A 21,142-nucleotide genomic window follows, 5' to 3' on the forward strand; every position below is an offset into this window, starting at 1 on the left:
ACGGCCACACAAACAGGACTGGCCCTGGAACCTCCCCATACGGCCACACACACACAGGACTGGCCCTGGAACCTCCCTATACAGCCACACACACAGGACTGGCCCTGGAACCTCCCCATACGGCGCCACACACACATACAGGACTGGCCCTGGAACCTCCCCATACGGCCACACACACACAGGACTGGCCCTGGAACCTCCCCATACGGCGCCACACACACACACACACAGGACTGGCCCTGGAACCTCCCCATACGGCGCCAAACACACATACAGGACTGGCCCTGGAACCTCCCCATACGGCGCCACACACACACACACACACACACAGGACTGGCCCTGAACCTCCCTATACGGCGCCACACACACACAGGACTGGCCCTGGAACCTCCCCATACGGCCACACACACACACAGGACTGGCCCTGGAACCTCCCTATACGGCCACACACACACACACAGGACTGGCCCTGGAACCTCCCCATACGGCGCCACACACACACACAGGACTGGCCCTGGAACCTCCCCATACGGCCACACACACACAGGACTGGCCCTGGAACCTCCCCATACGGCGCCACACACACACAGGACTGGCCCTGAACCTCCCTATACGGCGCCACACACACACACAGGACTGGCCCTGAACCTCCCTATACGGCGCCACACACACACACAGGACTGGCCCTGAACCTCCCTATACGGCGCCACACACACACACACAGGACTGGCCCTGGAACCTCCCTATACGGCCACACACACACAGGACTGGCCCTGGAACCTCCCCATACGGCGCCACACACACACACAGGACTGGCCCTGAACCTCCCTATACGGCGCCACACACACACACAGGACTGGCCCTGGAACCTCCCCATATGGTCACACACACACAGGACTGGCCCTGGAACCTCCCCATACGGTCACACACAGGACTGGCCCTGGAAACTCCCCAAAGTCCCAATTAAGCTTGGAGGGACAGGGAGGGGGTCCCCACACACACACACACACACACACACACACACACACACCCCCCCCCCCCCCCCCCCCCCCACGTCTTTTACTGTGGAACTGAGGGAGGTCACAGAAGGCAGTGTAGCCACAAGCTGTGAGCGTGCGCGTAAGACTACTTACGAGAAGCCAATTCCAGTCTGTCTACTGACACAGGCAGCTTAGGAGAACATGTGTGGGCTTCCTAACAAAATCAGGCAACTGATCAGGAGTGAGATTAGCATTTAGCAGACATCTGGCAGTAGGGAAAGTAGGGCTAGCAGAGATGTCCCCCTACATATAGTGCACGTACGTGGTGACATTTGGGATGTGGTCTTTCTGTCACCCCAGAAGCACGTCAGACAACTGGACCAGCAACACTGGTGACTTCCTTCCACTTCCAACTCTCAAACACTTTCTCTCAAGGACAAATGCTGTAGTGTGTCAGTATGCATGTGTTCTTCCTACTCTGGGCGTCGCATTTGGCCTTTACGTAACACTAGGGTTAGCTAATAGAACACAGAGAGACAGAGACGGAGACAGAGGAACGTACAGCAGTGAATGCACATCTTTGTCTCCATATGCTGGTCTTAACCCCTCTCCCAGCCTTCCCCAAACATACGACCGTGCAATGGAGCACAAAGTACATGCTGTCAAAGCATCTGGTACAGCCAGAGAGGGAGAGAGAGAGGGGGATACGACGAGAGAGAACTACAGAAAAGGAGGGAGAGAATAGAGGGATACAGAGTGAGAGATACAGAGAGAGCTACAGAAAGAGAGGGAGAGAATAGAGGGCAGGGAGATTGAAGAGATGGTGGAGGGGGAGGAGTGGATGGATGGATGGATGAAGAGAGATGCAGACATGCCTGTCACAACAAAGGAAGCAGAGGCATACTGTACAGACACACTGGCCAATGAGGGAAGCAATGACTCTGCAAAGGATAAAGAGTGGAAAACACAGACACAAAGAGCTCCCTGAGCCCTATACTACGAATCAGGTTTGACGAGTTATCGAGGTAACTTTGGTCAACTCTGAGTTCAACTCAGAATAACCAGTATTACAAAAGTCGCACGCCTTTTAGCCAGGTAAAAATGTTTATCCCAAAGAATCCTTCAGAACTAAAAGGCTACCTCAGGGCTAACTCAATTTATCCTGAATGAAGTGTCCGAGCCACGAGCTGAGGACCAATGAAACCAGATATCCTCCCTCTTGCAAAGATTACATCATCATCATCATCATCCTCTTCATTTGAAGAAGACTACTGATTAAATATTTCATTACATCAAATGTTTTTTTGTATCACTTTTTTTAAATGTTAAGATACCTAATCACATTTAGTAAGGATTCACTTTCCTGAGATTGTATTTAGAAATTTGCGAAAAACCAACTGACAGCCGCAACCAACCAGACATAATCCATAGATTCACATTCAAGACAAAACTGGCAGCCATTGCTTGTGTAACCATGAGTTTAACAGTCACATTACGAGGGTCAGAGGTCACAAAACCCTTCTAAACGTCCTCTCACTGTCAACTGTGTTTAATTTCAGCAAACTTAACATGGGGAAATATTTGTATGAACATAAGATTCAACAACTGAGACATAAACTGAACAAGTTCCACAGACATGTGACTAACAGAAATTGAATAATGTGTCCCTGAACAAAGGGGGGGGGGGTCAAAATCAAAAGTAACAGTCAGTATCTGGTGTGGCCACCAGCTGCATTAAGTCCTGCAATGCATCTCCTCCTCATGGACAGCATCAGATTTGCCAGTTCTTTCTGTGAGATGTTACCCCACCCGTCCACCAAGGCACCTGCACGTTCCCGGACATTTCTGGGGGGAATGACCCTAGCCCTCACCCTCCGAACCAACAGGTCCCAGACGTGCTTAATGGGATTGAGATCCAGGTTCTTCGATGGCCATGGCAGAACACTGACATTCCTGTCTTGCAGGAAAACACGCACAGAACGAGCAGTATGGCTGGTGGCATTATCATACTGGAGGGTCATGTCAGGATGAGCCTGCAGGAAGGGTACCACATGACGGAGGATGTCTTCCCTGTAACGCACAACGTTGAGATTGCCTGCAATGACAACAAGCTCAGTCCGATGATGTTGTGACACACCGCCCCAGACCATAACGGACCCTCCACCTCCAAATCGATCCCGCTCCAGAGCACAGGCCTCGGTGTAACGCTCATTCCTTCGACGATAAACGAGAATCCGACCATCATCCCTGGTGAGACAAAACCACCACTCGTCCGTGAAGAGCACTTTTTGCCAGTCCTGTCTGGTCCAGCGAAGGTGGGTTTGTACCCATAGGCGACGTTCTTGCCAGTGATGTCTGGTGAGAACCTGCCTTACAACAGGCCTACAAGCCCTCAGTCCAGCCTCTCTCAGCCTATTGCGGACAGTCTGAGCACTGATGGAGGGATTGTGCGTTCCTGGTGTAACTCGGGCAGTTGTTGTTGCCATCCTGTACCTGTCCCGCTGGTGTGATGTTTGGATGTACCGATCCTGTGCAGGTGTTGTTACCCGTGATCTGCCACTGCAAGGACGATTCCCTGTGAGTACGATCGGCTTGTTCATTGAACAAGCATGGGAAACAGTGTTTAAACCCTTTACAATGAAGACGTGAAGTTATTTGGATTTTTTTTACTAATTATGTTTGAAAGACAGGGTCCTGAAAAAGGGACGTTTGTTTTTTTGCTGAGTTGATGTATTATATGTCTATGGCCACAAGGTAAAGAAGGAGTGATAGGGGTGGGAGGAAAAGATACCTATGCATTGATCAGCACAGCAAAGATGGCATTAACAATAAGTAATAAAATAAAGACAATTCTAAAAGTCTATTTCACACCATAGCCTGATGAATTTGCAAGATAACTTTTCTTTCGGCACAAATGTAAAATGTGGCACTGACCTGCCCATGGATTGACATTTCAGCATTGTTTCAATGAATAGTTCTGACTCGTCAATGGATTGTCTTAATGCACGAGCAATTACATGCCTGCTACAGTTAGCGGCAGGCGGATGAGTAATATCCACCATCGTAATACAGATGAAGCCTGACCTGGAATGTGAAGCTAACTGAATCTGGCTAGCTTCATACAGTTTAAGAGCAGCAGGTAGCCTAGCGGTTAGAGCGTTGGGCCAGAACTGAAAGGTCGCTGGTCAGAATACCCAAGCCGACAAGGTGAAAAATCTGCCAATGTGCAAGGCACTTAACCCTAATCTGCTCCAGAGGCACCATACTACTATGGCTGACCCTGTAATACAACACATTTCACTGCACCTATCTGGTGTATGTGACAATACATACTTATTTCTTTATCCGGAGTAGATCTAGCTGGTTTCATAGTATACCACTCTGATCCACAAGAGGAGACAACGCACCAGAGACAGAGAATGAGACAGCGTACAGAGAATGAGACAGCGTACAGAGAATGAGACAGCGTACAGAGAATGAGACAAGGTACAGAGAATGAGACAGCGTACAGAGAATGAGACAGCGTACAGAGAATGAGACAGCGTACAGAGAATGAGACAGCGTACAGAGAATGAGACAGCGTACAGAGAATGAGACAGCGTACAGAGAATGAGACAGCGTACAGAGAATGAGACAGCGTACAGAGAATGAGACAGCGTACAGAGAATGAGACAGCGTACAGAGAATGAGACAGCGTACAGAGAATGAGACAGCGTACAGAGAATGAAAGCAATAAGGGTGAAAGGGAAGGAAACAGAGAGAAAGAAGGAGAGGGACAGTGAGAGGAGGAGGAGTACAAAGTATTCTAATGATCTGAGATGCTAACAATGGAAGGGAGAGAGGGTGAAGAGGGGACAAGGGAGGAGGGGAAGATGCAGCATGAAGGGTAATAGAGGAAAAAGTAAAAGTGTATACCCTATAAGCCTCCAACTGCTAAATCATTGTCTATATTGACAGATTAATGTTCTCCCTGTCTGCAATAATTACACATTACAATATGAATAGAAATCCCCATGACGATCTTCAGACACCTCCAGTCTAAATTAGAAGAGATTATGCCATCTTAAACAGCATTCTGAGTAGGCTATCAAAAAACAAATAAAGATACAATTCCGACATTAAAAAAAGCTTTAACCAGTCATACGCTTCATTTGAATGTGTATTGTGCCCATTTCCGTATGATGACGACAACCTTTTAAATCCATCTGCCACCTAGTAAGTATTGAAAGGTAGGCTATTCAAAAGCAACAGAAAAAAGGCCTGCAGCATTCATTTGCTCCTACACTGCCTTGTCCGCATGTGAAGTGTTTCTTTAGCCGTATCTGTCCAAAACACCTGAGCACCCAATACAGGGTTTGGGGGTGCAGGCTTTCATTCCAGCCAGGCAGCAACGCACCCGATTCTACTCATCACCAATCAAGACTGATGAGTTGAAGTAGACTTGTTGCTGCTTGGCTGGAACAAAAGCCTGCAATCACACTGGCCCCGTTGTACAATGAGATGTATCCTATGTAATGAAGTGCCTATGAGGAGATATTGAACCACTCTTGGTAGGAAACAAGGCTCCGTCTTCACAGGGATTCCAGCCCACTCAGAACACTGCACACCCAACACTTCCAGCAGCGCATTAACATTTCAGTCAATTAGCAGACTGCATACATTTTTCATTCATTCATTTTAGATACGTCAGTCAGCACATTGGTGACTAATAGTCATTGTCAGCACCATTAAATACAGTACAAGAATTCACCAATGAGGCTTTCTTTTGTATATCGCTCTTCTTTGTCTTCCATGCCACAAAGAGCTTCTATGAGATAATAGTCCAAATTGAATTGGCTTGCGTCAGAAACAAAAAGCCTGTTACTGCCCACAAGAAGTACTCAACTCCAAGTTGCTCTCAGGGCTCGAGGCCATAGAAGTAGGATTCTACTGCTAACTGCTCCTCTCCAATACCAACGACTCCCTATTGACGCAGGCTGAAGGACAGCGGAAGAGAAGGCTGGCGTACTGAATGTACTTGACAACTAGGAACAATACAGGTAGGAGAAAGGGAAACAGGAAATGCCTCCTCCTCAGTCTCGGTTAGTGATGAAGCATCACGCAATCATAGTCTAGGTAGAAGTTGTTCCTGGTCCTCAACACTGATCTAGGATCAGATTACTTAACCCACAACCATAACCTTAACCATTAGAGAGGATGGTAAACTGACCTGGTATCAGTGGTAAGGGGGTACCATGCAGTCACTATATAGGGAACAGGGTGCCATTTCAGACAGAGCCCAGCATCAGGGAGGAAATAAAGGGAAACCTGGGCTCCTGAGTGGCACAGCGGTCTAAGGCACTGCATCTCAGTGCAAGAGGCGTCACTACAGTCCCTGGTTCGAATCCAGGCTGTATCACAGCGGTCGAAGGCACTGCATCTCAGTGCAAGAGGCGTCACTACAGTCCCTGGTTCGAATCCAGGCTGTATCACAGCGGTCGAAGGCACTGCATCTCAGTGCAAGAGGCGTCACTGCAGTCCCTGGTTCGAATCCAGGCTGCATCACATCTGGCCGTGATTATGAATCCCATAGGGTGGTGCACAATTGGCCCAGCGTCGTCCGGGTTTGGCCGGGGAAGGCTGTCATTGTAAATAAGGATTTGTTCTTAACTGACTTGCTTAGTTAAATAAAGGTTACATTGTATATTTTTTTTACCAGGAAGTGCCTCCTCCTCCAATTACACTGAGTGCCGAATCATCATCATGGGGCCAATAGCAGACGGGGTCAGGGGTCGCCAGCTAATTCCAGTCTGGTCGTCCTGGCGGTGGCCACATGACTATATTTAGCTACTGTTCTTCTTCCATCATTAAGGGCGCCATTAAAAACCTCTGTCCATCTCTCTCTTTTCTTATTATACCCGACCAGAGAGACACTGAAATCTGATTAGGACTCTAGCAGGGCTTAGATGGGAGGAAACACACAAATGGAGAAGTGGAGATATACAGACATGTGGATGTGGTAGGGGTGTGTGTTTGTTGTGTACGAGAAGGGAACAGACTGAAAGTTGTGTTCTGATAGCATGAGTGTGACAGAGTAGTGACCGGTTAAGTATGCGTGCTTATAATTGTGTGAGTGCCTGGTGACAGTGAGTGTGCGTGCTTGTCTTACAGTGGTGACTGGGAGTACATGAGAAGTGAATGAAAGACTGTCAGTGTTTGCATTTGTCTCTCATTGTGTGAGCGCGGCGAGCTGTGAGTAAGGGAAAGGATGGATCAGCCCACTTCTCTGCAGTGCTGCACTCAAACACACAGAGGTGGGTGGGAGAGACAGAGACACAGAGACAGTTACACAGAGGTGGGTGGGAGACACAGAGAGAGACAGTTACACAGAGGTGGGTGGGAGACACAGAGAGAGAGACACAGAGACAGTTACACAGGGGTGGGTGGGAGAGACGGAGAGAGAGACACAGAGACAGACACACAGAGAGAAGAGAGAGAGACAGACAATGAATGCCTTTTCAAAGAAGACTGGGGGAGGGAAAGTGCCTTTCCAAACAGTGTCTCTGACAGCAGGCGCCCCTATGGAGCTGGTAATGATCCTCTGTGTCAGGGTGGCCAAGCCAAGGACAAGATACCAACACAAAGATACAGGGAGGGGGGGGTGCGCGTACCTCGCCCTCGATCCTGGGGGGTCGGATGCTGGACAGGTGGATGGTCTTGTACTCGCCAGAGTTAAGCTTGACCACGACGGCGTCCGCATTGACGACCTGCATCACCTGGGGGGGGGGGGGGGGGACAGAGAGACAGAGACAGAGGTTAGTGAGGCAGCCCATCGCGCCTCCATTTGGAGGATGGAGAGGACAGCTGCTTTCTAGAGAATTGGCACAGTGGGCTGAGCTGAACTGAGCCTAGTTTACACAGAGCAGAGAGAGAAGGCTTTAGTCCGACAACAAACAATTCAAATGGTATTCATCACATGCTTCGTAAACAACAAGGTGTAGACCAACAGTGAAATGCTTAGTTACGGCTCTTCCCAACAATAACAGTACTGAGACATGTTGAGGAACAGTAACTTGGCTCTATACACAGTAACAGTAACTTGGCTCTATACACAGAGTAACAGTAACTTGGCTCTATACACAGTAACAGTACTGAGTCAACATGCTGAGGAACAGTAACTTGGCTCTATACACAGAGTAACAGTAACTTGGCTCTATACACAGAGTAACAGTACTGAGTCAACATGCTGAGGAACAGTAACGTGGTTCTATACACAGAGTAACAGTACTGAGTCAACATGCTGAGGAAGAGTAACTTGGCTCTATACACAGAGTAACAGTAACTTGGCTCTATACACAGAGTAACAGTACTGAGTCAACATGTTGAGGAACAGTAACTTGGCTCTATACACAGAGTAACAGTAACTTGGCTCTATACACAGAGTAACAGTAACTTGGCTCTATACACAGAGTAACAGTACTGAGTCAACATTCTGAGGAACAGTAACTTGGCTCCATACACAGAGTAACAGTACTGAGTCAACATGCTGAGTAACAGTAACTTGGCTCTATACACAGAGTAACAGTAACGTGGCTCTATACACAGAGTAACAGTACTGAGTCAACATGCTGAGGAACAGTAACTTGGCTCTATACACAGAGTAACAGTAACTTGGCTCTATACACAGAGTAACAGTAACTTGGCTCTATACACAGAGTAACAGTACTGAGTCAACATGCTGAGGAACAGTAACTTGGCTCTATACACAGAGTAACAGTAACTTGGCTCTATACACAGAGTAACAGTACTGAGTCAACATGCTGAGGAACAGTAACTTGGCTCCATACACAGAGTAACAGTAACTTGGCTCTATACACAGAGTAACAGTACTGAGTCAACATGCTGAGGAACAGTAACTTGGCTCTATACACAGAGTAACAGTAACTTGGCTCTATACACAGTAACAGTACTGAGTCAACATGCTGAGGAACAGTAACGTGGCTCTATACACAGAGTAACAGTACTGAGTCAACATGCTGAGGAACAGTAACTTGGCTCTATACACAGAGTAACAGTAACTTGGCTCTATACACAGAGTAACAGTAACTTGGCTCTATACACAGAGTAACAGTAACATGGCTCTATACACAGAGTAACAGTAACTTGGCTCTATACACAGAGTAACAGTAACTTGGCTCTATACACAGAGTAACAGTAACTTGGCTCTATACACAGAGTAACAGTAACTTGGCTCTATACACAGAGTAACAGTACTGAGTCAACATGCTGAGGAACAGTAACTTGGCTCTATACACAGAGTAACAGTAACTTGGTTCTATACACAGAGTAACAGTACTGAGTCAACATGCTGAGGAACAGTAACTTGGCTCTATACACAGAGTAACAGTACTGAGTCAACATGCTGAGGAACAGTAACTTGGCTCTATACACAGAGTAACAGCACTGAGTCAACATGCTGAGGAACAGTAACTTGGCTCTATACACAGTAACAGTACTGAGTCAACATGCTGAGGAACAGTAACTTGGCTCTATACACAGAGTAACAGCACTGAGTCAACCTGCTGAGGAACAGTAACTTGGCTCTATACACAGATTAACAGTAACTTGGCTCTATACACAGAGTAACAGTACTGAGTCAACATGCTGAGGAACAGTAACTTGGCTCCATACACAGAGTAACAGTACTGAGTCAACATGCTGAGTAACAGTAACGTGGCTCTATACACAGAGTAACAGTACTGAGTCAACATGCTGAGGAACAGTAACTTGGCTCTATACACAGTAACTTGGCTCTATACACAGAGTAACAGTACTGAGTCAACATGCTGAGGAACAGTAACTTGGCTCTATACACAGAGTAACAGTAACGTGGCTCTATACACAGAGTAACAGTACTGAGTCAACATGCTGAGGAACAGTAACTTGGCTCTATACACAGTAACAGTACTGAGTCAACATGCTGAGGAACAGTAACTTGGCTCTATACACAGTAACTTGGCTCTATACACAGAGTAACAGTACTGAGTCAACATGCTGAGGAACAGTAACTTGGCTCTATACACAGAGTAACAGTAACGTGGCTCTATACATACAGAGTAACAGTAACTTGGTTCTATACACAGAGTAACAGTACTGAGTCAACATGCTGAGGAACAGTAACTTGGCTCTATACACAGAGTAACAGTAACTTGGTTCTATACACAGAGTAACAGTACTGAGTCAACATGCTGAGGAACAGTAACTTGGCTCTATACACAGAGTAACAGTAACTTGGCTCTATACACAGAGTAACAGTAACTTGGTTCTATACACAGAGTAACAGTACTGAGTCAACATGCTGAGGAACAGTAACTTGGCTCTATACACAGAGTAACAGTAACTTGGTTCTATACACAGAGTAACAGTACTGAGTCAACATGCTGAGGAACAGTAACTTGGCTCTATACACAGAGTAACAGTAACTTGGCTCTATACACAGAGTAACAGTACTGAGTCAACATGTTGAGGAACAGTAACTTGGCTCTATACACAGAGTAACAGTACTGAGTCAACATGCTGAGGAACAGTAACTTGGCTCTATACACAGAGTAACAGTACTGAGTCAACATGCTGAGGAACAGTAACTTGGCTCTATACACACAGAGTAACAGTAACGTGGTTCTATACACAGAGTAACAGTACTGAGTCAACATGCTGAGGAACAGTAACTTGGCTCTATACACAGAGTAACAGTAACTTGGCTCTATACACAGAGTAACAGTACTGAGTCAACATGTTGAGGAACAGTAACTTGGCTCTATACACAGAGTAACAGTAACTTGGCTCTATACACAGAGTAACAGTAACTTGCCTCTATACACAGAGTAACAGTAACTTGGCTCTATACACAGAGTAACAGTAACTTGGCTCTATACACAGAGTAACAGTAACTTGGCTCTATACACAGAGTAACAGTAACTTGGCTCTATTCACAGAGTAACAGTAACTTGGCTCTATACACAGAGTAACAGTAACTTGGCTCTATACACAGAGTAACAGTAACTTGGCTCTATACACAGAGTAACAGTAACTTGGCTCTATACACAGAGTAACAGTAACTTGGCTCTATACACAGAGTAACAGTAACTTGGCTCTATACACAGAGTAACAGTACTGAGTCAACATGCTGAGGAACAGTAACACCGTGGCGCAAACTCAAACTTCCTGCATGTTCCAAAGAGTGATTTTGCCTCAGATGTTGAAAAAGGTTTCTCGTATTTTACCAGGCTTCATAGCTGTAACTACAGCACCACTCAGAGCAGAGGGAGAGAAGAGCTGTAATCTACAGCACCACTCAGAGCAGAGGGAGAGTAGAGCTGTAAATCTACAGCACCACTCAGAGCAGAGGGAGAGTAGAGCTGTAATCTACAGCACCACTCAGAGCAGAGGGAGAGTAGAGCTGTAATCTACAGCACCTCTCAGAGCAGAGGGAGAGTAGAGCTGTAATCTACAGCACCTCTCAGAGCAGAGGGAGAGTAGAGCTGTAATCTACAGCACCTCTCAGAGCAGAGGGAGAGTAGAGCTGTAATCTACAGCACCACTCAGAGCAGAGGGAGAGAAGAGCTGTAATCTACAGCACCACTCAGAGCAGAGGGAGAGAAGAGCTGTAATCTACAGCACCACTCAGAGCAGAGGGAGAGTAGAGCTGTAATCTACAGCACCTCTCAGAGCAGAGGGAGAGTAGAGCTGTAATCTACAGCACCACTCAGAGCAGAGGGAGAGAAGAGCTGTAATCTACAGCACCACTCAGAGCAGAGGGAGAGAAGAGCTGTAATCTACAGCACCACTCAGAGCAGAGGGAGAGAAGAGCTGTAATCTACAGCACCACTCAGAGCAGAGGGAGAGTAGAGCTGTAAATCTACAGCACCACTCAGAGCAGAGGGAGAGTAGAGCTGTAATCTACAGCACCTCTCAGAGCAGAGGGAGAGAAGAGCTGTAATCTACAGCACCACTCAGAGCAGAGGGAGAGAAGAGCTGTAATCTACAGCACCACTCAGAGCAGAGGGAGAGAAGAGCTGTAATCTACAGCACCACTCAGAGCAGAGGGAGAGAAGAGCTGTAATCTACAGCACCACTCAGAGCAGAGGGAGAGAAGAGCTGTAATCTACAGCACCTCTCAGAGCAGAGGGAGAGTAGAGCTGTAATCTACAGCACCACTCAGAGCAGAGGGAGAGAAGAGCTGTAATCTACAGCACCTCTCAGAGCAGAGGGAGAGAAGAGCTGTAATCTACAGCACCACTCAGAGCAGAGGGAGAGAAGAGCTGTAATCTACAGCACCACTCAGAGCAGAGGGAGAGAAGAGCTGTAATCTACAGCACCACTCAGAGCAGAGGGAGAGAAGAGCTGTAATCTACAGCACCACTCAGAGCAGAGGGAGAGAAGAGCTGTAATCTACAGCACCACTCCACGTACTGAACGACCTTAATATATTCACATTGCAATTGTCGGAGAAGTCAAGTACATTATAATGAACGATTAACATGGCCGTTTTGTGATGACTTTTAGATGTAACAATAACACATTATGTAAAACATCCCGACAACGAAATGTACCACCCATTCATTGTAAAGAGACATTGAAACTATACATCGTACTTTCACAATTATTTCTGCATCTTCACACATTGTAGAGCATCACATTGATCTATTGCCAGTCCTTTTAACTTAAGCTAAACTGTTTGTTCCACAGTTCCAGCCCCAATTGCACACAAGTCCGCGAATTGTATATACACACATTCCACATGGAGGGGGGATTCCCGGGAGAGAAGGGGAGGGAACAGAGAGATGGACATCAGTCAGGATTCACGCTGTGACTGATCCATCCCACTCCAGTGAAAATGGCTAGAATCGCTCTCCATTTTACCAACAACAGTTTTTTCCCCCTCTCCAACGCAGAAGGACAAACAGATTGGTAATAAAGTGATGAGACAGAGAGAGAGAGAGAGAGAGAGAGAGAGAGAGAGAGAGAGAGAGGAGAGTGCTGGGACTGGCTGGGACAGAGGGAGAGGAAGAAGATGGCTGCCAAAACAAAGAGAAATGACTGACAGACCCACTTGTGACATTCACAAACATGAAGTCTACATCAAGCTCAGCTGGGGAACAGTGGACAAGTTGAGGCCCACCCGCCCACACAGAGAGATCAATGTGTGGTATAAACAAAATGGGCTGTACATCAAGATCACTTGGGAAAGGCACAAACACACCCACTCAGACCTACCTGTGACATACACAGCAAACATGGGCTGTACATCAAGCTCACTTGGAAGGGTGGGCAAACATATCAAGCTCACTTGGAAGTAAGCACACGTACGGGTCACACACACTTGGTCGGATCAATGATCCAACCCCATCAGATCTTACATTGTTTTAGAGAACGAAGGAAGGATGACTAGTATTTGAACAAACCCCAATTGCTGAGATATACATGGGAGACAACCACCCTTGGATACCAGTCAAGCTTGTGTGGGCGGCTATTGGGAATCGGGCTTGGAGCTAGACCAATTTTAGAGAAATCCTGAACACACAAGCACCTCCCGCGAGGCATTCTGAGATGCTCAGTTAGTCCCATAGCTGACTGGGGGGAGAGAAGAAGAGAGGCAGACGGGAGAAATAATACCTCTGCAAATAGTTTTACCGTTGGGGACGGAGGGAGAAATTAACCTGCCCACATACACAACACACTGACAGAGAGAGGAGAGAGAGAGACAGAGAGAGAGGACTCCTAACACCTCAGTCCCATGGTCCCAGTGCGGGGGACTCGAAGCGCTACACTACCCATCTCTCCATTTCCAAAAAATCTAATCTGTTGTACCAACCTACACACTCCTCAACATTGTAACAAGGTTGTTCTCCAACTCTGGCACCACAAAGGAAAACGTGAGTCTCCTTCCTCTCTCCCCAAATAAATAAATCATCGGTTATGTTGAGAAAAGAAGCAGAAAATGGCTGGCCAGCACATTTAGACTGGGTAATTGGCAACTGTTTATTCGAGAGAGAGATATGGAGAGAAAGGACAGAGAGAGAAATACACAGACAGAGAGAGATATGGAGAGAAAGGACACAGAGAGAAATACACAGACAGAGAGAGATATGGAGAGAAAGGACAGAGAAATACACAGACAGAGAGAGATATGGAGAGAAAGGACAGAGAAATACACAGACAGAGAGAGATATGGAGAGAAAGGACAGAGAGAAATACACAGACAGAGAGAGATATGGAGAGAAAGGACAGACAGAAATACACAGACAGAGAGAGATATGGAGAGAAATACACAAACAGAGAGAGATATGGAGAGAAATACACAAACAGAGAGATATGGAGAGAAAGGACAGAGAGCGAGAGAGAAAGTGTGCCTTTCGACTCTCTGTGGGTGCCTGCGAGAGGTATGTCCAGGCTGAGTCACTCTAGGCCAGGGGTCTACAAAAGGTCAAATCACCAGCTACTAGTAGCTCGCCAAACAATTCCCAAAGTATATGAAATGATTCATGTTTTACGTCACAAACTGTCATAAACAAATCAAGTCTCCGACACCGCAAGCTCCCAGCTACTATCTAACATTATCCCACCCCTAGTTAACCACTATGGCTTAAAGACCCAAACCTTTTTACCTTTATTTAACCAGGTAGGCCAGTTGAGAACAAGTTCTCATTTACAAATGCGACCTGGTCAAGATAAAGCAAAGCAGTGCGACACAAACAACAGAGTTACACGTGGGATAAACAAGAGTACAGTCAATAACATAATAGAAACAAAAATAAGTTTATATACAGTGTATGCAAATGGTGTGACGAGGTAGGCAATAAATAGGCCATAATAGCGAAGTAATTACAATTAGCAAATTAACACTGGAGTGATAGATGTGCAGATGATGATGTGCAAGTAGAAATACTGGTGTGCAATAGAGCAGAAAAGTATATTTTTAAAAAACAGTATGGGGATGAGGTAGGTATATTGGAAGGGCTATTTACAGATGGACTATGTACAGCTGCAGCAATCGGTTAGCTGCTCAGATAGCTGATGTTTAAAGTTAGTGAGGGAAATATAAGTCTCCAACTTCAGCAATTTTTGCAATTCGTTCCAGTCACTGGCAGCAGAGAACTGTAAGGAAAGGCGGCCAAAGGAGGTGTTGGCTTTGAGGATGACCAGAGAGATATACCTGCTGGAACGTGTGCTACGGGTGGGTGTTGTTATCGTGACCAGTGAACTGAGATAAGGCAGAGCTTTACCTAGCAAAGACTTATAGATGACCTGGAGCCAGTAGGTTTAGCGACATATATGTAGCGAGGGCCAGCCGACTAGAGCATACAGGTCGCTGTGGTGGGTGGTATATGGGGCTTTGGTGACAAAACGGATGGCACTGTGATAGACTGCATCCAATTTGCTGAGTAGAGTGTTGGAGGCTATTTTGTAAATGACATCGCCAAAGTCAAGGATTGGTAGGATAGTCAGTTTTAAGAGGGTGTGTTTGGCGGCGTGCGTGAATGAGGCTTTGTTGCGAAATAGGAAGCCGAGTCTAGATTTAATTTTGGATTGGAGATGTTTAATATGAGTCTAACCTAACAATATCAGCCAAAGAATTAAGAAATATTGCCTCTGTCTGGTGCGTGCGTTTGTCTATCACTCCGTGTGTGGCCAGTTGATGTGATAATTGTTTGGTGGGTTGACAAATACTTTCCCCAAAACCTTCTCAACTAAATGTTAACTGCAAAGTAGTATATCATGAGTAAGTATATCATTCGTATGTATTATTTGCAAACTTCACAATGAAATGATCAGCAGCAGTCATAGCCGCAGGAAGGAGGGGTGCTGAGGGTGCTATAGCTCCCCACTGAAAAATCTGGAAAAATATTAATATCAATTTTTTCACAAAAGTAGCGTACTGGGCCTTTACTAGTCCTGTATTAGTGGACCGATATAGCAGTCTGTAGTGCAGGCAAAACATTTACATCTGCCCCCCTTATTTTACCAGGTATATTGACAGAAAACGGTGTACAGAAGAAAGTAGTGCACTAAGGACACGGAGAAGAAGGGAGAGGAGAAGAACGTGGCTATTGGAAAGCTAGAAGTGGCTCGTGCTAGAAAAGGTTGGAGACCCCTGCTCTAAACACAGACCCTGGTGGTAGAGAGGTGCTGCCACCTGGTGGCCACTACCAGCATGACATCTGCAGTGTTCAGGATACATATCAGGACCACTGCATTTACTTATCATTCATCTCGTTTTAAAAAGACTGGTGGTGATGTGATGCAGCAACACCAATAATGTATAGGCATATAGGTGTGAAAAGAACTGCAGTACTGCATCAAGATGCAGAGTAGTCTTTCCAGAGACGTGCAGATAGCCCTACTCTGGCAGAAACAAATCGTCACATTCGCATCACTTCCATTGTTAGGGCAAATCCGTGTGGAGGTTGGTCCTAGTCAATAGTACCCTGCATATCAGCAGCTTATATTGTCCAGTCTTTAACCCAATACTCAGGAATACCATCCTTTCCTTAAAGATGAACTATGCAGAAATCACTCAACCATTTCCTGGCTGTTAAAATTCTAATAGTTTGCTTAATTTCTGTTTATTTGACAAAACAAGCAACTATAGTGTAGAGAATCATTGTACCATCTAAACCGCTGTGAAATGTCTTTTACATAACCCAAAATATTGTATTTCAGCTGGTGTACAAAACCAAAAGTAAAAGATGCAAAAACTAACAGGAAGCATAGAAATAGCACACATAGAACTGATCTACCACTTCTTAGACCTGCTTTCAATGAGAATGACAGATCTAGAACTAACATTTCAATGTGAATTTGGTCAGGTCACCCAAAAAGTGACATATTTCAGCTTTAAAAAGGGCATTTACAACTAGTATGGCCTCTCCATCTACACTGATGTGAGAAAGTGTTTCAAACTATTGACATGCAGCCAGTTGTCCCCTGTCCCTCCGTGACAGTGACAGGCCTCTAGTATGGCCTCTCTCTGATGGAGAGGTTTTCCACCACATCACTTTCATCCATCACGTCCTCTCTCAGGGCAGCTGGTCACAAGGGAGACAAGAGGAAGAAGAGAGGAGGCAATTTCAGCCTATTGGGACATAGCCTACCTACCAGTCCCAGCAGAGACAATGTGAGAGAGAGAGAAGGAGAAATAGAAGGTGAGAGAGATAAATAGAGAGGTCAGTGAGAAAGAGGGGGTATGAGAGAGTGGGGGGGATGAGTCAGCAGGTTTGACTCTGGGGACTGGAGTGGTATCCTACGAAGCGAGCTAGATTTACTCAGGGTTTTCTAAAGATAACCAGCTTCAGTTAGCTTCACATTCCAGGTCAGGCTTCATCCGTACTACGATGGTGGATATTGCTCGGCCACCTGCCACTAACTCTAACAGGCTTGGAACTGCACATGCATGTCAAACACCAAACTCTCCATTGAAACAATCCATGAGCGAGTTAGTGCCACATTTTGATTTGTACCCAAAAAATATACAACAGAATTCTTGCCAATTCAGCAGGCTATGGTGTGAAATAGGTCTTTATGACTTATCGTTAATGCTGTCCTTGGTGTGTTTATCAATGTACGACCACTCCGCCCACGCCTATCAATATTTGCTTTCATTAAGTCATACAAAAGTGTCACATTGCATAAAGTTTAAAATGCATTCTGTCATTACTAAATGTGTAATGTGATATATTTTAAAACCAAAAATGTCAATAAAATATTTATAAGTCGTCTTCATTGGTCCTTAACTCGGAGCTCAGTCATTTCATTCAGAATAAATGGAGTTAGCCTGCCCCGGAGAAGGTTAGTTCTGAAGGATTTGTTGCCATAGAAACATACCTGGCTAAAAGTTGAGTTACTTTTGTATTACTGGTTCTCTCGAGTTGAACTCCGAGTTGACCAAAGTTAGTTCACCAACTCTTCAAACCTGCTTCATGATACCCTTCTGGGCTGCTCTCTCTCTGAACTCTATCCATCCCTTCCCAGAAAAATAATGAGGGACAAGGGGAGAAGGACTGGGAAGGAGAGTATGACAGGAAAGTTGACAGGCTGCAATGTCATGGGACCAATGGAACAAAGAGAGTACAGCAAATGAGAATTCAAGGTGCCCAAACCAAACAATCCAATGAGGATGTTAAGCGAGCCCAACTGGCCAATGACATTTCAGGGAGCTGACAATGTGACAAAACATTGTACCAGTTGACCACCGAACGAGGAAAGTCGCCACAAAACCAACACCTATCTATCCCACCACACCATCTGGGGGTAGTCTACAAAGGAAGTTTGAAAAAGCCAAGGTGGCATTTTACAACAAACGCAGCGTCGCCGACGGGGCTTGCCTCAAAAAAGGAAACCCAACAATTCACTAATCCCTAAACAAATTTGCTAACGTGCTGGTGGATTGAGGCGGTGGACCTCAGTGTTACTCCGACTACTCCCATTCTGAGAACAGCAGGAGGGGAGGAAGAGATGGGGAACCATGCTGGGAACCGGCACAAGGGCTCATCCCTCTACTGAGGAACTGAACCTGCCTGTCTGCAAAAACAACACACAGGGAAGGAAATACTCAATTCCACCCCCCTCCCCTCCCTCCTTTATCACTTCTGTCCGTCTAGCCCGCTATCAGTCACTCCCTTCTCTCCCTCTACACCCTTCACTCCTCCCCTTCTCAGCTTCCATCCCCTGGACTCAGGGAGATCTGAGGGCAGCCGAAGCCAATGCATAAATGTTTGATCCTTTTTTCAGCACTAGTCTTCTCTCTGACTCAGGGGAAAAACGCACTAACTTAGCTAGTTTTTTGAGTGTGTGTGTGTGTGTGCAGATTTCTTTCGCAAACTCATTCTGTAAGCAGATTGCTGCGACGGCAACACCTTTTATGTAACTAAAGGCTAGCCGTGAATTTTTCAAGGACTTAAAAGTCCAGCCACCGGATCTGAAAACAAATCTAGGTAGATCATAAAAGCTACTACTTCAGGGAATTAAATCAACTTGCTTTGTGTGTTACCTAAAGAAAATAGATTGGACAAAGGAATTCAGAATATAAACAGACAATCTAGGTAAGAGACCCAACTTCTGAATATTTGGAGTACTTAAAGCTACAGTCTGGGATTTTGGAAGCTGTTCAAAAGGTAATTTACATTCCTTTATTCTTAAAGGATTTTGCTGTTTTTGGAATCACAGACTGCAGCTTTAAGGGTAACACTAAAACAATGATAGAGGCTATAATGTGTCCTCTTATAACAGTAATACGGCCAAGCTACATTACTGGAGGCTCCATTTGTGGCTCCGTCTTACTTAGTAGGAAGTAATGGACTCTGACAAGGCCAGGTCTGGGATTCATTCAAAGGCAGTTTCCTCTGTGACATTAAGACAATCATTTCTCCTGCCGTATACCAATAACATCCATAACTAATATCCCGTCCCGTGTCTCTGAGCGGAGCTGGAACGTTCTGGGAACTTAGGAGAGACGGCAGGCGATTCTGCAGTCATTTGGCCAGGGAGGGAGTGTTCAAGGTTACTGCTGAAGCGCTACCTCTTTGTACCTCTGTGCTGGGAGGTTTTTTTTGTTGGGGGGGGGGTGGGGCACATATTTTGTCAGAGCTCTCAAGGACTGGTCCTGCTTTTGGTGCAGTGCTATGACAAAAATATGAAATAAACAGTTGTGGAAATACTGCAGTAAGCACAGCCATGGAGGTAGCCAAGGAAACATCCCCTAACAACCAAAGCAAAGTTAGTCTCATGGATTGAACAGACTGTGTACCATTAAGAAAGCATCTCCTTTTCCCTCTACCGTCACTCGCTTCCAAATTCATGTAAGGGAGTGAACAAGGGCAGAGGGGAAGGGGATGACCTTTTGGATTGGAATGCAACCCCAGTCCTAACCCTCCTGAAGCCGTGTAGTATGCAGGCCTGCAGGGTCTTCTTACCTTGGCCACAAACTGCCTGTCCTTCTGGTCCATGTTGGCTGTGGGGGCTACGTAGTCCTTCCAGATACGCACTTTACGTTCTTTAGCAGATCTAATAAACAAAAGGATGACTCAGTTAGAAAGGGGGATATGTCATCAAAGAGAGGAGAGGAAACAACAGAAGAGCAATCATCAATGAAGATGTGACGACCTTGGGTGAAGGGTGATGTGAAAAGCAGGAGATCTGTTCAAAAGAAAAATGAAGGTGGAGAAAACATCCTTTCATACAATTCTCAGTAAATATCAAAACATCCTTTCATATACTGAACAAAATATAAATGCAACAATTTCAATGATTTTACTGAGTTGTAGTTCATATGAAGGAAATCAGTCACCTGAAATAAATTCATTAGGCCTTAATCTATGGATTTCACGACTGGGCATGGGCGCAGCCATGGGTGGGCCTGGGAGGGCATAGGCCCACCCACTTGGGCGACAGGCCCACCCACTGGAGAACCTCACTAAAGGGCTTTATTACAGACAGAAATACTCCTCAGTTTCATCAGCTGTCCGGGTTGCTGGTTTCAGACGATCCCGCAGGTGAAGAAGCCGGATGTGGAGGTCCTGGGCTGGCGTGTTTACACGTGGTCTGCAGTTGTGAGGCCAGTTGGACGTAACTCCAAATTCTCAAAACGACATTGGAGGTGGCTTATGGTAGAGAAATTAACATTAAATTCTCTGGCAACAGCTGTGGTGGACATTCCTGCAGTCACCATGGCAATTGAACTCTCCCTCAAAACTTGAGACATCTGTGGCATTGTGTTGTGAGACAAAACTGGACGTTTTAGAGTGGCCTTTTGTCCCCAGCACAAGGTGCACCTGTGTAATGATCATGCTGTTTAATCAGCTTCTTGATATGCCACACCTGTCAGGTGGATGGATTATCTTGGCAAAGGAGACAGGCTCACTAACAGGGATGTAAATACATTTGTGCACAACATATTAGAGAAAAGCTTTTTGTGCGTATGGAACATTTCTGGGATCTTTTATTTCAGCTCATGAAACATGGGACCAACATTTTACATGTTGCGTTTATATTTTTGTTCAGTATATATCATTCCTGATAAAAATGTATATAAATAGACATGTTCATATGATTCTAAGGAAAAAATATAAAGGCAATAGGCCAATATAAAATAAAAAAAAGCACTTCCCATCATCTGATTTTAAATA

At 45.6% G+C, this 21,142-nt stretch overlaps 1 protein-coding gene across 1 annotated transcript in view; it reads right to left on the reverse strand.

Annotated features, from left to right (window-relative positions):
* snd1 (staphylococcal nuclease and tudor domain containing 1) overlaps positions 1–21,142 on the reverse strand; it is a 320,313-nt gene that overhangs the window by 275,589 nt on the left and 23,582 nt on the right. The window contains exons 9-10 of the mRNA XM_045722231.2: positions 19,931–20,021; positions 7,631–7,735 (exon numbers count right to left, since the gene is read on the reverse strand). Coding sequence (XP_045578187.1) covers positions 7,631–7,735; positions 19,931–20,021 — 196 coding nt within the window. The remainder of the gene's footprint in view (positions 1–7,630; positions 7,736–19,930; positions 20,022–21,142) is intronic.

The sequence above is a fragment of the Salmo salar genome, chromosome 07 (assembly GCF_965601325.2).
Source record: "Salmo salar chromosome 07, fSalSal1, whole genome shotgun sequence".
In the NCBI taxonomy this organism is placed as follows: domain Eukaryota; kingdom Metazoa; phylum Chordata; class Actinopteri; order Salmoniformes; family Salmonidae; genus Salmo; species Salmo salar.